General features: G+C 43.8%; 1 protein-coding gene across 13 annotated transcripts in view; it reads right to left on the bottom strand.

Annotated features, from left to right (window-relative positions):
- Positions 1 to 12,108, bottom strand: part of LOC111964081 (guanine nucleotide exchange factor VAV2-like) — a 262,685-nt gene extending 250,577 nt beyond the window's left edge. For all 13 annotated transcript variants that reach the window (XM_070443611.1, XM_070443613.1, XM_070443619.1 and 10 more), the window contains exon 1: positions 10,891 to 12,108. In XM_070443611.1, the coding sequence (XP_070299712.1) occupies positions 10,891 to 11,094 (204 nt within the window). In that variant the 5' untranslated portion in view covers positions 11,095 to 12,108. The remainder of the gene's footprint in view (positions 1 to 10,890) is intronic.
- Between the last annotated feature and the right edge of the window lie 8,564 nt (positions 12,109 to 20,672).

Below are 20,672 nucleotides of genomic sequence, written 5' to 3'. Positions count from 1 at the left end.
AGTATGATGCTGCCACCACCATACTTCATAAACCTCAATGTCGCAACTCTCTAAACACATGGCTCTAGATATAACGTGTTTTGGTATGAAACAAGTATATCTAGCTTAGCCAAAAAACACATTCTAAAGCACACCTATAGTAAATGTTTCAAAAGTATGAGAACACACACAATTCATACACATAGAAAGGGATCCATTAGCATTTATTTCAGATGAAAAAAATGCAAATGTTAACAATTGTTGTTTATCACATTTTGGAATCAAACCCTTCATATGAACATCACACAAAGTTCACCAGTGGTCAACCACCATAACCCCCCCCACACACACACACACACACACACACACACGTCTGACCTTGTAAAACAAGTTTATTTAAAGGACAAGCCTCCCATTAGACCACCAGTGAAACACATGACACCGTTCTGCTACGTTTAGTCCTCTGTGGTCTATGTAGTAGTCATCTGTCTACGGACTTACAGGCTTACAGGGAAAAACACAAACATTTGACAACATACGTCAAAAAAATTTACCCAGTGAGATAAAACCGAAGTGTGTCTTACAAGGAGAAGAATAAATATTACAGTAACTTGGAGGACAGCAGAATCCTGAGTAGAGGAAATAAATAATCTTAACAAGAAAATATTTTCTGTCGAAAAAAGATTACAATGTGTCACAGAGGACCTGACTATGGGAGAAAAAATACAAGAGTGACTCTTCTGTTCCATTGTGCTGTCCTGAGGCAGATTTAAATGCAGAAACTAAAACGGCTTTGTTCTCTCAACACAATGGCCAAAACTGTGAGTCTAACCGCATCCCTAAAGACTACTTTCTTGCAAATATGAGAACACGTTCAATAATTTGCGGTATGACTGCTGGGCGGAAAATGATCTGCTGCACTCAACTGCAGTTTCTTAATACTTCATAAGAGTTTCCAATGAGCACCTGCCCTGAGAAAAACCTCTGCAACATGAGCTCYGCACAAAAAAAGGGAAAATATTTCAGCATGGGTGGAAAGAGACATGGCTGAGTGAATACGTATAAAAAAATATTGTAAAAGCAGAAGTATTGTACTGTACCCCTCTCAGTTTCACATGGTTCTAATTTTGGCTGGTACTGGTGTACCTGCATACCCACGTGTGCTGTGCTCACCATTGTAAAAAATTGTTACATAACAACAGTATTGGACCTCTTCTCTGAAACGCAAAGCTCTTTGTTCCTACTCAACAGGAGCACTGTGTGGCCTTGCAGGATCTAAACACAGGGAGCTGGTCGACCACTCTCTAAACTGACAGAAGCTTTTGTTTCTGTTAAACAGATCCTCCTACTGCTATGGTCCTTGGCAGTGCATGTTGGTGGTTGGATTAATGGCACTGGAGATGATGACATCTGCCCATTCACTTAACTGCTTGAGGGGAGACACCAGGAACACAAGAACACGGAACTAATTGCACGTATCCACCAGGACAATGGAAAGGGGTTTGTAAATATTGTCAAGAATCCGTTGTTGTTAGACTCACTTGTCACTGAGACTACAATCCAGAAGATGGATTGTGAGCCTGTCAAAACACAACCTGTTCACAGAGCCTGAGTCAACAACAATACATTCACACTGATGCATATGGGAGAACAAAATAATAGCCTGTCCGAAACACAGATATATACAACTCATAACAAGTACACACAGCAAACACTGACTAAAAGATTCCTCTTTCACATATACGTTTGAACAAAACTAGCAAAGTCAAGCTAAGAATGCAGTGTACAGAGGGTTTGGCTGGAGAGGCAGGGGGTGTCCACAGTCCAAGCAGCGCATTGTTGAACCAGTGCATTGTTGAGCTCCACGAAGGTGGGGATGGGTGCGTTCTAAACTCTCTGTTCTCTGTCCAGATGTTTCTTGTTGTCTGGCTCAGCGCAGAGAAGCCGAGGGGGAGGGGATTACACAACTCTCCCTCAGTACTGAGCAGGAAGTGGGATGCAAAGGACCTCTTTTGCAAAGGAAAGGGGGAGAAAAAATTACTGAGGAAAACACCATACGAATGCACCACAAAGGGACTGTGATCAGAATATGATAGACAAGACGAAGCCGACAACCAAAACAGACTTGGCTAAGGGCTACAACTTTGAAATTAAAAGCATAGAAATATCAGGATATTTATAGGTCAAATGAGTTCATATCTATGATTACAAATTCCCACAGCTCAGTAGACATTTAAATAGTTGCATCATACAAGTAATGCACTGTGGCTAAATGTCAGTCAAAGTCTATCTGTGTTGTAAAGTGAAAAGACTGCTTATAGTCATAGGGAATCTCTGCAGTTTGAATCAAACTTTCTTGTCCCAAGAGGCCACCATGGTGTCTGTAAATCTAAGTTGTGGAACGGGGCTGGTGTAGTTAAGGTAAATCTAAGTTGTGGAACGGGGATGGTGTAGTTAAGGTAAATCTAAGTTTGTTGAACGGGGCTGGGTGTAGTTAAGGTAAATCTAAGTGTGGGAACGGGGATGGTGTAGTTAAGGTAAATCTAAGTTGTGGAACGGGGCTGGTGTAGTTAAGGTAAATCTAAGTTGTGGAACGGGGCTGGTGTAGTTAAGGTAAATCTTTTTTTCTGTGAATGGAGGAAAAGTACTTGTGGAGGGCCAGATGATCGCTGAACGTCAGATGGAGGGACATGCTCGATTTCACCGAGAAAGCCACTAAAAGCTTCCTCTCAATCAGCCTCCTTCCACCTCTCTTTACTCCCTTATGGTTTTTCTGCCTTTGTTTTCCCAGGCAGGCACTTCCAGCATTAATTCTAAATTGTTTAGTTCTCCTCCCTTCACACTCCATCGCTTTCATTATGCTAACGCCAAACTGGTGGCAGATTTATCTTTTTCTTCACCTTTTTAAATGGGAAATGGGATTGCACAAGCTTTACCTGCTGTTACATTGCCCGGGCCCACTCCTGAGAAATTGGTTTTTACAGATATCATCAATCAAGGATGGACAGAACAACCTGTCTTTGTAACAGAAAACAAGGCTTTAGTCAATAGGCCTACTCTCTGAGAGAAAGAATTCCTTCCTTTTCTCACTGATCAGTTATGAGTGCACACAGAGCGAGGTTACTTGATGAATGGTGAACAAACAGCAACTACACCACAACGAAAGTGATATTGCTATCCAATGCAATGGGCAATCATCTCAACAGATTACATCATCCATAACAGAGGATTGGAATGACCCACTGGAGATTTGACCTTTCACAGAAGTCAGGCTAACTTCATCATCCACACTTTGGTAAATTGACAAAGTCCTGACAAATAACAGCTACGCTTCACTTATCATTGAAAAGGAATATTAGCTATATCAAATGACTTCTCYGCTATCTGAAAACAGTCAAATGAGCTGATCTCTTCACTAACCTTGCACAACTTTATTCAAAGTGTCTCCAGCAGTAGGCTTCCTGTAACCTCCAGTGGATTGGCAGGGCCAGTGTTTGCACTGCACCCTCCAGAATGATGCTTTCRATCTGCCTGTTCCGACTCGAAACATGTCCTTTGGGGGATTTGCCTAGGTGTCAGAAATATGACGGATACGCGTGTGGAATGGACAGAGGAAATCAGAAGCCATTTCCATAATCAACATTAACACTGTAGTGAGGGGCAACTGACAAAGGCAGAGCTCCAGAATTCAGTGGAAAGACGGCCTACTCTACAGTCTGGCTCTTTAGTATGAAATAAAGCCATAGATAAAGACAGTAAGAGTTATTACACAGGTATAAAATATAAGACAGACATTCACTGAATGGAATTTCATGTTTTGATATAATGTACTATAATAGTAGGCTAGTAATATACTGACTCGTTTTGCCACACGCTTGGATCATATTGAAAAAGTAATGGTTTATTTTGAGACCATTTCAAGAAGGATAACCACAAAACCATTGGTGGGATGGCGGCACAAAAATAGACTAAATATGGGGGAGAGAAAATGATCCCTTCCTTCTGCTCTAGTGCTGTCCTCAACACGCTGTTCCGCTTTGTTTGGATGATTAACAAGAGAGTCAGCCGTGTAGCAGATCAATACCCAATGGCTTTTTACGAGATTGTGTCTAATGTGGTAACCCTACCTCTGTGCCCATCCTATTGTACAGCCAATTATGTGATATGATCAATAGTCAGCCAAGAGATATTTCCGCTTTTGTAGCACGTTATGGTACGGGTGAAAAATCCATGGGCCCTGCAACACGGAGACACATCTATAGAGTACAGTAAGTCACCACTAGGCACTGCATCATGGGAGTGAATCATATACTTTTCCTTGGGCATGGAGATAGAGAAAATATGAAACAGCTTATCTCTCCCCCAGAGAGGAGAAGGAGGTGTTTAGAATGAGATAGGGAACTTCTGTTCCTCTCCCTGCAGCACTATCCAGATCCTTATCAGACTCCTCCACCACCGAATGATGCAGCCAGAATCAATATACCGTCACAAACAAACATGGCTCCAGCAGGCAACAATACTGGATCAACAACAGCTCAACACTGAGTGAGTAATATCTGTCAATGTTGACAACAATGAATGCTGTCAGTCAGTCAAAGACACATAATCAGAAAAAGTGTCATGAAAGAAGAGAGAGAACTTTTAGGCGGGGGTACTCTGAGCCATCTGTTTTGTCCCGCCACACAGACGGCTCTGTGCCCTTCTCTCCCTCCGTCCATCCATCCCCTCTCTCTCTCTCTCTCTCTCTCCCTCTCTGTTGCCCAACAGAGCGTGCTTTAAAAACAGTCAGGCTTCGTTCCCCAGCACGTCCATGCTAATCACCCACAACAAGCACCCTGCAGATGGAGCCCTTTATAAACCATATGCTCGCCATAAGCATGTGTATGTCTCCCTCAGCTCTCTCTCGCTCTCATTCTGGTATAGTGTTTAGTAGGATGGCATGTCACTAGTGATACGGGTCGGATGGTCCTCTGCAGCGTCACAGTGAATCATTTCTCTCCATGTTAAGTTTTGTTGGAGCCTTGGACTTGTTCTGGGTGTTTTTTTTTACTGACAAAATTGAGAAAAGCTCTGCTTTGTGAATGACACGTTCTTATTCCAAGAAGCAGAAACAAAGCATGGAGCCTTTACATGAATCAGCTTTCTCCATGTCGAGATGGTTGACAATATGGAGAAAAGCTTTATCTTGAGAATGACATGGTCTTTATTCGTAACAGAAACACAGTATGGAGGCTTGACATGACATCACCTGCTTTTTTCCTCCCTCCTTGTCACTTTGACAGCCTTGCTCTGTTCCGTGGAGTTCCCCACATTTCCAGTGAGCTKATGTTTTCAGACTACCACCACAGCAGTCCCTCAGGAATGTGCAGAGAAGAATGAAGGAACGGATGAATGTTCCAGCGCCAGCAGRCTCAATGCAGGACTTTAGCAATGTGCACAATACCTGTGACTGAGGACCATAGATGCCTGGTCTAGCCTGTAGCGAATGAACACTTCCATCAGCTGAGGTTTTTGTCCTGACTTGTGCATTGAGTGAAGAAAGCAAGTCATAACCTCAGAATAAAGCCTACCCCTATTCCCTCCTTTTCAATCCCATTAACTTTCGCTGGTGGAGTCACAGCTGTGCGACCCAGGAAGTGTTCATAACGAGGTCCATTAGTGGTATTACCTGCATCCGGCTGCKGAGGGGTCATGGGGGCAACAGTGGACCAAACGCACAGATTAAATTACCCCAGAGGGAAGGAGGAGGGTTAACCACCATCCCCCACACCGGAGTGGTCCCAAGGGAAGCAGACATTAGGGCTGCTGGGAGGTTGGAATTGGTAGGTGGGCTGGAATTATCAATGTTATGTTTCAGTTCACATCCTTACCTTTGATCCCAGCCATCACAACAATTCCCAAGCAGGGATTTCAAAGACTGCAGGGACAAAGCTTTGGAGGTAACATCATGTTGTGTACATTAATGTTTGTATAAAGGGAAATCATGAGGAAAGAATAGAATTAGTGATTGACAGCGCTACCTAGAGAAGATATCTAAATATCCTGTATCCACCATGCAAAGTCTAGTTTAAACTGTGGTAGATACACAAAAGAGGAATGCATCTAATATAATGACCAAAGACCAGACAAATAATGGTGGATAGCGATGTTTTCACCATCCACCACTGTTGTATTTAAACTGAGAGAAATAAGCTCCATTTATGTGAGTGGAAGCGGTAGCCTCAGTGTGTTCTCTAAAGCCCTGCGGAGTATGGAGAGACACCCCCGCTGCTCTGAGAGGAAAGCAGAGACACATCCCCAGGGCTATGCCAGTGGTAATGTAGTCTAAACAGGTACAACACACATACACACACATTCGCATGAGTCATCCCAATGGCATTCGAAGCTGCCTCACTACCAGTTCAAAAAAGGAAAAAGAAAACATTGGCACAACAATACACAAAAGGCTTCAGAAAGCTCTCTCTTCAGACAGAGCCTACAGCGAGGTATTCAGGATACACAAAGCTTTGCCATGATCTCAGCTCCACCACCAAACACACAATGCTCATAAGGTATTTTACATGGCAACCTGGAGTGTGTGTTTAAGAGATATTAGAATAGGCCTAATGTAGCTTAAAACAACAAGTATTCTAAAAGGGCAGCCTCATCTGTTGAGATTCAAACCAAGGTCAGTGAAACACAAGAATTGATATTCCTTGACTGAAAGTGGTATGAATCAATAGAACACAAAGCGGGCAGAAGTGTATGCATTGAATGGGTAAATCACAAATACACAATTCATTACCACTGGACAATGGTAAATAAAGAGAGTGTTACGTGTGTGTTACAAGACAAGCCTGATCATGAGAGTAGTATGGCTGTGGGTTTAGCAAACAGTACAAACAGACAATGACAAAGTCGTATCATTATTCAGTTGGTACCACTGGTACAAATGTTGATCTTCCACAAGTGTCACAGTCTTCCATGGGGCATAATAAGAGGCTCACACACTACCACCCCTGTCATCACTTTGCCTCTACATTTTCATCACCATAACAGAAAATAGGTTCATTTATTTATTTTGATGATTTATAACAGTCATGTTCAGAGACAGACTCAGGTACCACTTGGAGCGGTTGAGTAATCAATCTTTCGTCAAGAGCCAAAAATGTAATGGCCTCCCTTCACCTCCCCTTCATTTGGCAGTGAGGCAGTGAATTAGTGTGTCCTTTACATTAGAGCACACAGCACACACACACTGACCTTTTCCATGTCATAAATCACAACCCCCTGTTCTGATGCCAGGATTTTGTTTAACCTAATTTGTCACAGAGGAGCCCCCCTCCCACCCACTCTCACTGCAGCCTCACACTTGGGCTGTGGCATGGGATTGGTGGGAGGATCAAAGTGTGTCATGCAGCCCTTGTAATCATGAAACCCACTAGCTATAGAAACACATGGTTGACTAGGCTACCACACACAAACACACACACACACACACAGAGTCAAAGAGGTCACATATAGTGTGCCAAACATGTCAATAAGAGTATAATTTCCATCCATCATAAACCGTTTTAATGGCACTTTTGAGGTGTCTTGACACCACAATGAGGTAAGAAATGTGCCGCAAGCAACAATAAACATTGTAAACAAGCCAAAGGTGTGAGAATGGCAAACACTTTTCAAACAAAATGGAGTTGGATGGGAAGAAAGCCTTTCAACCCCACCTCCTTCAGTGAATGAATATCAACAGATATGAACCCATCATCCATTTACTGTGGCCATTTTACTGACCTCTCACCAGAACCGAATGGCAGTTGTTCAGTAGTCTTTTTTTAGGACAGGCATCAAGATGAATCACAGTTAAAATAGATCTATGCCACAACCCAGTCTCTGTCTGCTGAGCCATTTATGTAAACCTCAGAAGGCCGTGGTTATGCACTCCCTCATTTTGGAATGGGGGACCAGGATGAACTGTGATGACAATATGGGGTGACACCAGCTCTGAGGATGTGAGGCACACCACACACAGACACATTATCACATGGAAGTGAGGGGGGCCCATGTTATGAAAAAGTTAATATGCTGAGGTTAGTACTCAACTAAACAGCAAGCCACATTCCAAAACTGACTTGAGCTTTCTGCCCACTCAACTGTGTTGACACAACGCCATGCTCCTAACCCACTGCAAAAGACGTGTTGTACAACAAACACCCAATGACCCAACCACGGGCAAAGACTGTGTTACACAACGCCATATCCCTAACCACTGGCAAAACTGTGTTGACACAAGCCATATGCCCTAACCACTGTGGCAAAACTGTGTTGACAAACGCCATATGCCCAAACCACTGCACACAACTGTGTTACACAACGCCATATGCCCTAAACACTGGCCAAGACTGTGTTACACAACACCATATGCCCTAACCACTGGGCAAAACCTGTTGACACAACGCCAATGCCTAACCACTGGGAAAAACTGTGTTGACACAACGCCATATGCCCTAACCACTGGCAAAAACTGTTTGACACAACGCATATCCCCTAACCACTGGGCGAAAAACTGTGTTGACACAACGCATATCGCCTAACCACTGGCAAAAACTGTGTTGACACAACGCCATATCCCTAAACCACTGGGCAAAACTGTGTTACACAACCATATCGCCTAACCACTGGGCAAAAACTGGTTTGACACAACCCATATGCCCTAACCACTGCAAAAAACTGTGTTACACAACGCCATATGCCAACCACTGGGCAAAAACTGTGTTAACAACGCCATATGCCCTAACCACTGGGCAAAAACTGTGTTGACACACACGGCCATATGCCCTAACCACTGGGCAAAAACTGTGTTACACAACCATATGCCCTAACCACTGGGCAAAAACTGGTTACACAACGCCATATGCCTAACCACTGGGCAAAAACTGTGTACACAACCCCATATGCCCAACCACTGGGCAAACTGTGACAAACGCCATAGCCCTACACTGGGCAAAAATGTGTTAACAACGCCATATATCCTAACCACTGGGCAAAAACTGTGGTTACCAACGCCAAAATGCCTGAACACACTGGGGGCAAAACTGTGGTTACACACCCATTACTGCGCCTACACCACTGGCAAAAACTGTGTTACACAACGCCATATGCCCTAACCACTGGGCACAAACTGTTTACACCCATAATCCCTAACCAACTGGGCAAAAACTGTTTGACACAACGCCATATGCCCTAACCCACTGGCAAAAACTGTGTTTACACAACACCATAGCCCTAACCTCGAGGGCAAAAACAGGTTACACAACGGCCATATCCCTAATCCACTGGCAAAAACTGTTACACACGCATATGCCCTAACACCTGGGCAAAAACCTGTGTACACAACGCCATATCCCTAACCACTGGCAAAAACTGTGTTAACACACGCCATATGCCCTAACCACTGGCAAAAACTTGTGTTACACAAGCCATTGCCTAACCACTGGCAAAAAACTGTGTTGACACAAACGCCATATGCCCTAACCACTGGGCGAAAACTGTGTTGATCACAACCGCTATATCCCTAACACTGCAAAACTTGTTACCACAACGCCCAGTATGCCTAAGCCACTGGGCCGAACAAACGTGTGACAAAAAAAACAACGTGGTTTCCATGTCATTTCAACCAACAATTTATTCAACATGGTTGACAACAACCAAAATGTAAAATCGAAACTAGACGCTGAACTGAGTCTGTGCCCAGTGGGTAGTCCCCTCAACTTCAAACCAACCAACAGTCTTCAGCTCAACACTCTCCAACATCAGTCTTCCACGTTGCACTGAGTCACAGAATAAAGGAAATCCCTCAAATAGTTGGTTTGGTCTACCGACATACCTCTTCAGAATTACTACGACCTATCGCAGACCATGTGCTAACCAAGCCTTAGTAAATGTTTCACTGAACTATAAAAAGCTGCGCTGCACTGCCAGAGACACACCTTTCACTCGCATGGCAATTATTAAATTCTTCTAATTGTAGCTTATGTTAAATGATTTAAGTCAATGAAACGCAATGCAATAGTATGGCCCCTGTGGGTTGTGGAGGACATCTGGAACTACAGTAGTGCTCAACAGCGACACCCCTTGGTGCAAGAAAGTACTACATTTGGGCAAAACTGTACACACACTTCCTCCTGTACAGTTGTGCTGGACTGGTGCAAAAAACATGTACAACACTTCCTCCTGTACAGTTGTGCTGTGGACTGTGGAAAACTGTACAACACTTCCTCCTGTACAGTTGTGCTGTGGACTGTGGAACTGTTGCATGATTATTGAATGTGAACACTGAGCAAATTGCACTCTGAAGAACGATTTATGCATGCAAAGACTGTTTCAAAACCAGTTGCATGGAAGGCAGGTTAACCATTTACCAATAATGACAGTGATATGACAGTAACATAGGCCTTAGTGCTGTGCATATAGCTAATTGATCCCTGGGGCACTGACCTATGCAGTTGTATAATGCTATGCTACACGTCTTCATGAGGCTAAGAGAAATGTTGCAGTTTTAAAGCTAATTTCCTGCTATTCTACACTTTTTTGCCACAGAGCATATTTTTTTTACTGTTTTGTAGCTCATCTTATGCTTTTGTTCACATTTTGTCATGAGGCTGAATGAAAACATTGCCATTTTAAAGCTAATTTCCTGCTGTTCTACACATTTTTCCTTGAGGCTGAGAGAAAATGTTGCCGTTTTAAAGCTAATTTCCTGTCATTCTACACACTTTGCTATCATATGCTATCTGGGGGGGCAACCTCCAAGGAGGCCCTGGGGCACGTGCCCTGCGTGCCCGTTCGGTAAACCGGCGCGGCACTGCCTGGTAGACAGGTCTTCTATATACAGTAATTCAGACAGGTACCATCGGCGCGACCTTGACATACCTGGGACATCTGGGGTCTGAAGTTGATCTCCTTTAGGTCCACAGACCCCGGTGACAGGTTGTGCAACATCTGGCACAAGAGCACTCCGTCTCGTAGCGCCTGTGCCAAGTCGAACACGGCTGCAGAAGGCCACACGACCCGGTGGTTTGGGGGCAAAACCTTGCAGTCTATCAACCACCGCCCGCATTGCCTCCACTCCTCCATGTCAGCTTGGGGGGAGAGTTCCACAACCAAATTCGACAGCCGCCTCAGTGTGCAAAATTCAGCTGCTTCCAGCGCGCAATGGAAGCAATACTTCCACCAGTGTTGAAATCCAAATCTTAATGAAAATGTTATTAGTTGTATTATTTCTCCACGTAATAGTGAAACTGATAACTTTATAAATACGGTAAAATAATGTTCCACTTTAGTTTTCCGATTAAGTTTCTATTATTTGCTCCAGCTCACAATATGTCCAGCTCTGTTCAAATAGACTATGTTCAGTGCAGAATAGTCAGAATATGTCCAGTTCAGTCTTTTGGATAAGTGACGTGAGTTTCTGACCAAAAACATGTATAAATTGACGACAAAAAATTGAATAAAGTTGATGTAATGCGTAAATTCCCTTCTAAACAGACAGACCAATGTGCACTACCGGGAACACACATTTCCTTTTCTTCATTCTCAAAGTTGGTTTTGCATATCCAAACGGTGTTGGACAGTATAATAATAATATATGCCCCAATCTCTTCTTTGCTTGTGTATTAAAGCCTACCAAATTTCACTTTTCAACCTATTGTGCAAGCATGCTGTCCAAAACCGATGTCTCCGGAAAAAAATACTTTGAACAGCTAAGGGAATATTTTCAGTTCCCGACACTGCTTACAGCGCGACATTCCGTTGTTTTGCGTAGCAACCCAGAGTTTCTAGTTGTTCAGAGCTTCTCTATACAATGTCCTATGCTGCTCTGATATATAACAATTGCATATCAATGTAAAACACGATGGTAAATCAATCGTCCCTTCTTATGACGCCCCACTCAACATTCAGCCTATCCACAATGCACTCGAAAACAGATTTCACTAACTCCAACAGAAACATGTATAGGAAAGAAATCACGTCGTTCTCGTCATTCTCAGAATGCCAAACACCCACTATAATGGAAATAAACGTTTAGAAATGATCCAATAAATCGTTTCTATGTTGTTTCTTGTTTTGTCCTTGTCTTCTCCCTCCTCTTTTTCGTACGGATTGTGATGTTTTGCCAGCCTGGTCTCACAGACGACAAGTAACATAGTAAACGTAAATCTGAGACACTCAAATTAGCGTGATATGTTACATTTGTAGGGTGGTTGGTAGGGTGGATGGGTGGGCATATACTGCAAACATCTGGCAACCCAACCTGGTCTCAAAGCATTTCGAATTATCTGTATGTAAATCCGAGACACTACATTCAGCAAGATATGTTACGAATTACAATTGTATGATATGTTACAAAATTGGTAAACATACAATATGTTACAAATTTGCTAAATGTATGATATGTTACAAGTTCCAATTTGTTGTTAGCTAGGTGGCAAGGGGTCAGGGTTAAGTTTAGGGTTAAGGTTAGGAGTTAGGTTAAAAGGGGTTAATGTAAGGATTAGGGGCAGTAGCGGTTTGTGGGTAAAATCACTGGGGATGCCAAGCCAGAAAAAAATAAAAACATATGTGTTGTGATAAATGTGTTGTTTGCTCTCTAACCTGTTAGTTCTATGACTTGCGACCATGATATAGGCCTAAGGCCGAGACAATAAGAAGACACAGTGGCAGAATACATTTAACCACACCTTTGTTTCATCACAAAACCGGAGAGCAACCTGTGTCCAGTGAAGGCCACAAAGCATATTGCATGTAACAAACAGTTACATGACCTACAGCATGTTCAAGAAAGTTAATGTTTCGGACATTGTCAGACTGCTAAACAACTATTGATTTAGAACCACAGAGATTTACTGCAAGTCGCAAAGTTAAACAGGAGCTACCCCCACTATTACAGCACCACTATTACAGCACCACTAGTCCAGCACCACTAGTCCAGCACCATTTCAACATCATCAAATCACCTACGCTTAGTCTAAACAGTGACAACTAAAAGATACCAAAAACAATTTAGTCCAATCAACGTAAGCTGAATATGATGTGGCTGTCAATGGTTCTGATTTGTGTATGTGTGTGTGTGCGTATTTGTGAAAGTAGAGAAAACATATTGACTCAACCTACTTGTGCTCCCGAGTGGCGCAGCGGTCTAAGGCACTACATCGCAGTGCTTGAGGCGTCACTACAGATCCTGGTTTGATTCCAGGCTATATCACAACTGGCTGTGATTGGGAGTCCCATTGGGCGGTGCACAATTGGTCCAGCGTTGTTAGGGTTTGGCTGTAATTGTAAATAAGAATTTGTTCTTAACTGACTTGCCTGGTTAAATAAATACAACTTGTATAGAAATGCCATCCTCCTCTCTTTCATGTTGAAGAAAAGGTCCATGACTTTCATACAGTACACACTTCTATTTTTTGTTGTCCTAGGCTACCTGGCTAAAATGTTGAATACAAACAGTCCAGTTATGCCCTCAGTGAGGCAATCAAACAGGCAAAACATCAGTACAGAGGCAAAGTGGGGTCACAATTCAATGGCTCAGACACAAGTAGTATGTGGCAGGGACTCCAGACAATCAGGGATTACAAAGGGAAAACCAGCCACGTCTTGCAACACCGACGTCTTGCTCCTGGAAAAGATAAACACCTTCTTTGCCCGATTTGAGGATAACACAGTGCCACCGACGCGGGCCGCTCCTGAAGACTGTGAGCTCTCGTTCTCCGTGGCCGACGTGAGCAAGACATTTAAGCGTGTTAACCCTCGCAAGGCTGCTGGCCTAGATGGCATCCCTAACCGTGTCCTCAGAGCATGCGCAGACCAGCTGGCTGGAGTGTTTAAGGATATATTCAATCTCTCCTTATCCCAGTCTGCCGTCCCCACTTGCTGCAAGATGTCCACCATTGTTCCTGTACCAAAGAAAGCCAAGGTATCTGAACTAAATGACTATCGCACCGTAGCACTCACTTCTGTCATCATGAAGTGCTTTGAGAGGCTAGTTAAGGATCATATCACCTCCACCTTACCCGACACCCCAGACGCACTGCAATTTGCATACCACCCCAATAGATCAATGGATGATGCAATAGCCATTGCACTGCACACAGACCTTTACCATCTGGACAAAAGGAATACCTATGTAAGAATACTTTTCATTGACGACAGCTCAGCCTTCAACACCATAGTACCCTCCAAGCTCATCACTAAGCTTGGGGCCCTGGGACTGAACCCCGCTCTGTGCAACTGGGTCCAGGACTTCCTGATGGCCAGCCCCCAGGTGGTGATGGTAGGCAACAACATCTTCACTACGCTGATCCTCAACACAGGGGTCCCACAAGGGTAGGTGCACAGCCCCCTCCTCTACTCCCTGTTCACCCATGAATGCGTGGCCACGCACGCCTCCAACTCAATCATCAAGTTTGCAGACGACGCAACATTTGCAGGCATGATTACCAACAACGATGAGACAGCCTACAGGGAGGAGGTCAAGGCCCTGGCGGAGTGGTGCTAGGAAAATAACCTCTCCCTCAACATCAACAAAACGAAGGGGCTGATCATGGAACTTCAGGAGACAGTAGAGGGAGCATCCCCATCGCCGGGGCCGCAGTGGAGAAGCTGAAATGCTTCAAGTTCCTTGACGTACACATCACTGACAATCTGAGATGGTCCACCAACACAGACAGTGTAGTGAAGAAGGCGCAACAGTGCCTTCTTTTGCCTAGGCCCCTAAGACCCTCACCGCCTAGCATGGCAACTGCACCGTCTGCAACCGCAGGGCTCTCCAAAGGGTGGTGCAGTCTTCCCAACACATCAGCGGGGGCGCACTGCCTGTTCTCTAGGACATCTACAGCACCCGCTGTCACAGGAAGGCCAAGAAGATCATCAAGGACCCCAGCCACCCAAGCCACTGCCTGTTCACCCACTACCACCCAGAACGCAAGGTCAGTACAAGTGTATCAACGCTGTGTGACTGAAAAACAGCTTCTATCTCAAGGCCATCAGACTGTTAAATAGCCATCACTAGCCAGCCTCCACCCTGCACGCTGCCCTGAACTTAGTCACTGTCACTAGCCGGCTATCACCCGGTTACTGAACCCTGCACCTTAATGGCTTCTGCCCAATGTTGATAGACATTGAACACTGGTCACTTTAATAATGAAACACTGGTCACTTTAATAACGTTTACATACTGTTTTACCCATTTAATATGTACAGTGTATTCAGATAGTATTCAGACCCCTTCACTTTTTCCCCTTTTTGTTACGTTACAGCCTTAATCAGTCAATTTTTTCCTTACACACAATACCCCATAACGACAAAGCAAAAACAGGTTTTTAGAAATGTTAGCAAATGAATAAAAAATAAAAAACAGAAATAGCTTATTTACATAAGAATTCAGACCATTTGCTATGACACTCGAAATGGAGCTCAGGTGCATCCTGTTTCCATTGATCATCCTTGAGATGTTTCTTCAACTTGATTGAAGTCCACCTGTGGTAAATTCTATTGATTGGACATGATTTGGAAAGGCACACAGCTGTCTAAATAAAGTCCCACAGTTGACAGTGCATGTCAGAGCAAAAACCAGGCCATGAGGTCGAAGGAATTGTCCATAGAGCTCAGAGACAGGATTGTGACGAGGCACAGATCTGGAGGAGGGTATCAAAACATTTCTGCAGCATTGAAGGTCCCCAAGAACACAGTGGCCTCCAGCATTCTTAAATGGAAGAAGGTTGGAACCACCAAGACTCTTCCTAGAGCTGGACGCCCAGCCCAACTGAGCAATCGGGGGAGAAGGGCCTTGATCAGGGAGGTGAACAAGAACCCGAAGGTCACTCTGACAGAGATCCAGAGTTCCTCTGTGGAGATGGGAGAACCTTCCAGAATGACACCCATCTCTGCAGCACTCCACCAATCAGGCCTTTATGTTAGGTTGAGTGGCCAACGGAAGCCACTGCTCAGTTAAAGGCACACGACAGCCCGCTTACCAAAAGGCACCTAAAGGACTCTCAGACCATGAGAAACGAGAATGTCTGGTCTGATGAAACCAAGATTGAACTCTTTGGCCTGAATGCCAAATCAAATCGAATTTTATTTGTCACATGCGCCGAATACAACAGCTGTAGACCTTACTGTGAAATGCTTACTTACAAGCCCTTAACCAACAACGCGGTTCAAGAAATAGAGTTAAGAAAATATTTACCAAATAAACTAAAGTAAAAAAATAAACTAAAGTAACAATAAAATATCAATAACGAGGCTACACAGAGGGGGTACCGGTACCGAGTCAATGTGCGGGGATACAGGTTAGTTGAGGTAATTTGTACATGTAGGTAGGGGTAAAGTGACTTTGAAATAAACAGCGAGTAGCAGCAGTGTAAAAACAATGGGGTGGGGTCAATGTAGTCCGGGTGGCCATTTGATGAATCATTCAGCAGTCTTATGGCTTAGGGGTAGAAGCTGTTAAGGAGCCTTTTGGACCTAGTTTTGGCGTTCCGGTACCGCTTGCTGTGTGGTAGCAGAAAAGACAGTCTATGATTTGGATGACTGGAGTCTTTGACAATTTTTTGGGCCTTCCTCTGACACCGCCTAGTATATAGGTCTTGGATGGCAGGAAGCTTGGCCCCAGTGAAGAACTGAGCCGTACGCAGTACCCTATGTAGAACCTTGCGGTCGGATGCCGAGCAGTTGCCATACCAGGCGGTGATGCAACTGGTCAGGATGTTCTCGATGGTGCAGCTGTAGAACTCTTTGAGGATCTGGGGACCCATGACAAATCTTTTCAATTTCTTGAGGGGGAAAAGGTGTTGTCGTGCCCTCTTCACGACTGTCTTGGTGTATTTGGACAATGAGAGTTTGTTGGTGATGTGGACACCAAGGAACTTGAAACTCTCGACTGCTCCACTGCAGCCCCGTCGATGTTAATGGGGGCCTGATCGGCCCTCCTTTTCCTATAGTCCACAATCAGCTCCTTTGTCTTGCTCACGTTAAGGGAGAGTCTGTTGTCCTGGCACCACACTGTCGGGTCTCTGACCTCCTCAACTATATGCTGTCTCATCGTGGTCGGGGATCAGGCCTACCCCAGTGTTGAGGATCAATGTGGCGGACGTGTTGTTAATAAACCTTACCACCTGGGGGTGGCCCATCAGGAAGTCCAGGTTCCAGTTGCAGAGGTAGGTGTTTAGTCCCAGGAACCTTAGCTTAGTGATGAGCTTTGTGGGCACTATGGTGTTGAATGCTGAGCTGTAGACAATGAACAGCATTCTCACATAGGTGCTCCTTTCGTCCATGTTGGAAATTGCATTGTGGAGTGCGATCGAGATTGTGTCACCTGTGGATCTGTTGGCGCGGTATGCGAATTAGAGAGGGTCTAGGGTTTCCGGGATGATGGTATTGATGTGAGCTATCACCAGCACTTCATGGCTACCGATGTGCGTGCTATGGGGCGGTAGTCATTTAGGCAGGTTATCTTCGCTTTCTTGGGCACAGGGGCTATGGTGAGCTGCTTGAAACATGTAGGTATTACAGACTCGGTCAGAGAGAGGTTGAAAAAAGACACTAGCCAGTTGATCCGGCATGCCTTGTAAAAAAACGTCCTGGTAATCTGTCTGCCCTGCGGCCTTGTGAATGTTGACCTGTTTAAAGAACTTGCTCACATTGGCTACGGAGAGTGTGATAACACAGTCGTCCAGAACAGCTGGTGCTCTCATGCATGCTTCAGTGTTGCTTGCCTCTATGCAAGCATAAAAGGCATTTAGCTCGTCTGGTAGGCTTGCGTCACTGTGCCGCTTGCGGCTGGGTTATCCTTTGCAGTCCGTAATAGTTTGCAAGCCCTGCCACATCCAAAGAGTGTCAGAGCCTGCATTGATGCTTTGCCTGTTTGATGGTTCGTCTGAGGGCATYTTGGGATTTCTTATAAGCGTCCGAATTAGTGTCTCGCTCCTTGAAAGCGGCAGCTCTAGCCTTTAGCTTGGTGAGGATGTTGCCTGTAATCCATGGCTTCTGGTTGGGATATGTACATAGGGCCACTGTGAGGATGACGTTTTTGATGCACTTATTGAAGGTGGTGACTGAGGGGGTATACTCCTCAATGCCATTGGATGAATCCTGGAACATATTCCAGTCTGTGCCAGTAAAACAGTCCTGTAGCGTAGCATCCGCGTCATCTCACCACTTCCATATTTTATTTATTTATTTTATTTAACCTTTATTTAACCAGGTAAGCAAGTTGAGAACAAGTTCTCAATTACAATTGCGACATGGAGCGAGTCACTGGTACTTCTCATTTACAATAGCGACCTGGAGCGAGTCACTGGTACTTCCTGCTTTAGTTTTTGCTTATAAGCATGAATCAGGAGGATATAATTATGGTCAGATGAGATCTGTATTTAATGACGAGATGCTTATATTTCCGCCCTAACAATGGGAGTCCTCCCAAGGCGGGAAGGCAAGCGACAAGCTTAGGTCGAAAATAATCCCATAGAAATCCATTGGACTTATTTTGCACAGATTTTGGAGAGATTGAAACATCTCGTTTTGCCTCTTCCTCTCTGACACTATGCATGTTCATTAAGAGCTTAATGGAAACATGCAACAATAGCAAGCCTATCGTCTTACAGTGAAAATGATATAGCCTATTATTGAACATGCAACTCCTGTAACGAAGCAGCTAATAAAACATAATTTTCAAACATTTGCCAAAATGTAATTCGCGGAAAACACAGTTCTAAACAGCACACCTAATGCGAGCGGTTCAATATGTGACAGAGATGAACATCTCCATTAGAAACATAGAAAGAGGGAGAATCTAATAGCAAGTACTATGATGGGTTGCTAATATGACTAGGATTGTGCTTTTGGCTTTTGGACAACGAAATAAAGTTTATATGAAAACCAATAGAACAGGAGACAAATGCTGGTTAATGGCATGAGGAAATCTATAAAATAACTGCCTCCACGTTTCTATGGATGGATTTTCGCTAGGCTACTTTGAAGCAAGGTAAGACATGCCACATTATTTGAAGTAAAGTAAAACGTTCAGGTTTCACAATTATACTGCCTCAAGCTCACATTGCAAAGCTATAGGCAGGGTTTGTTTTTGCATCCGAATGGCGAATGGCAGTCGCACTTTATGAGTTGAGATTGAGAAATAAAAATAGCTCCTTTTTAATCGTGGCCACCAAAGTTTTCAACACATGATTGCATTTATTATTGTTATTTGTTGCGCAATGACTGGGCTTACAAAACCAGGTTTCACTCCAGTAGCCTACAGGCTTTTTTGAGGAGCTACTCTCGCGCTGTCTGACAGGAATAGGCTATTCCACTCGTCAAACTAGCTAAAATGCTAAAGTTGTCCTTGATAAGATTCTGAACACACAACCTTTTGGTTGCTCAACCTGGTCTCATAGACTAGACATAACACAGTTAAAGTATATCTGGGACACTCAAATTAGTTACACAACACAAATTGGTTACATAACACAGAAAGTTACTTAGGGCAAAAACAAAAGGAAAGTGGTTGGTCAGTGTGGATGGGTGAGCTTATACACAAACGTCTAGCAACCCAGAGGTTGCGTGTTTGAATCTCATCACAGACAATTTTAGCTAATAAGCAACTTTTTAACAAATAAAATAAAATTGTATTGGTCACATACACATGGTTAGCAGATGTTAATGCGAGTGTAGCGAAATGCTTGTGCTTCTAGTTCCAACAGTGCAGTAATATCTAACAAGTAATATCTAACAATTGCCAACAACTATCTACTACACACAAATCTAACAAGTAATCTAACAATTCCCCACCAACTACCTTAATGCACACATCTAAAGGGGTGAATGAAAATATGTACATATAAATATGTACATATTCATATGGAAAAGTCCACAGACCCACTCCAAAAGGCTTTTGGAGCCATCATCAACTCAGTGGGTTTTGTCCAACATGTCTCTGGACCTACTCACTGCCACAGTCATACTCTGGACCTAGTTTTGTCCCATGGAATAAATGTTGTAGATCTTAATGTTTTTCCTCATAATCCTGGACTATCGGACCACCATTTTATTACGTTTGCAATCGCAACAAATAATCTGCTCAGACCCCAACCAAGGAGCATCAAAAGTCGTGCTATAAATTCTCAGACAACACAAAGATTCCTTGATGCCCTTCCAGACTCCTTCTGCCTACCCAAGGACGTCAGAGGACAAAAATCAGTTAACCACCTAACTGAGGAACTCAATTTAATCTTGCGCAATACCCTAGATGCAGTTGCACCCCTAAACTAAAAACATTTGTCATAAGAAACTAGCTCCCTGGTATACAGAAAATACCCGAGCTCTGAAGCAAGCTTCCAGAAAATTGGAACGGAAATGGCGCCACACCAAACTGGAAGTCTTCCGACTAGCTTGGAAAGACAGTACCGTGCAGTATCGAAGAGCCCTCACTGCTGCTCGATCATCCTACTTTTCCAACTTAATTGAGGAAAATAAGAACAATCCAAAATGTATTTTGATACTGTTGCAAAGCTAACTAAAAAGCAGCATTCCCCAAGTGAGGATAGCTTTCACTTCAGCAGTAATAAATTCATGAACTTCTTTGAGGAAAAGATCATGATCATTAGAAAGCAAATTACGGACTCCTCTTTAAATCGGCGATTCCCTAAGCTTGCTTC

The sequence above is a fragment of the Salvelinus sp. IW2-2015 genome, linkage group LG5 (genome assembly GCF_002910315.2).
Source record: "Salvelinus sp. IW2-2015 linkage group LG5, ASM291031v2, whole genome shotgun sequence".
In the NCBI taxonomy this organism is placed as follows: Eukaryota; Metazoa; Chordata; class Actinopteri; order Salmoniformes; family Salmonidae; genus Salvelinus; species Salvelinus sp. IW2-2015.
Note: the sequence above shows the minus strand (reverse complement) of the source record. Positions and strands in the feature narration are given on the sequence as shown.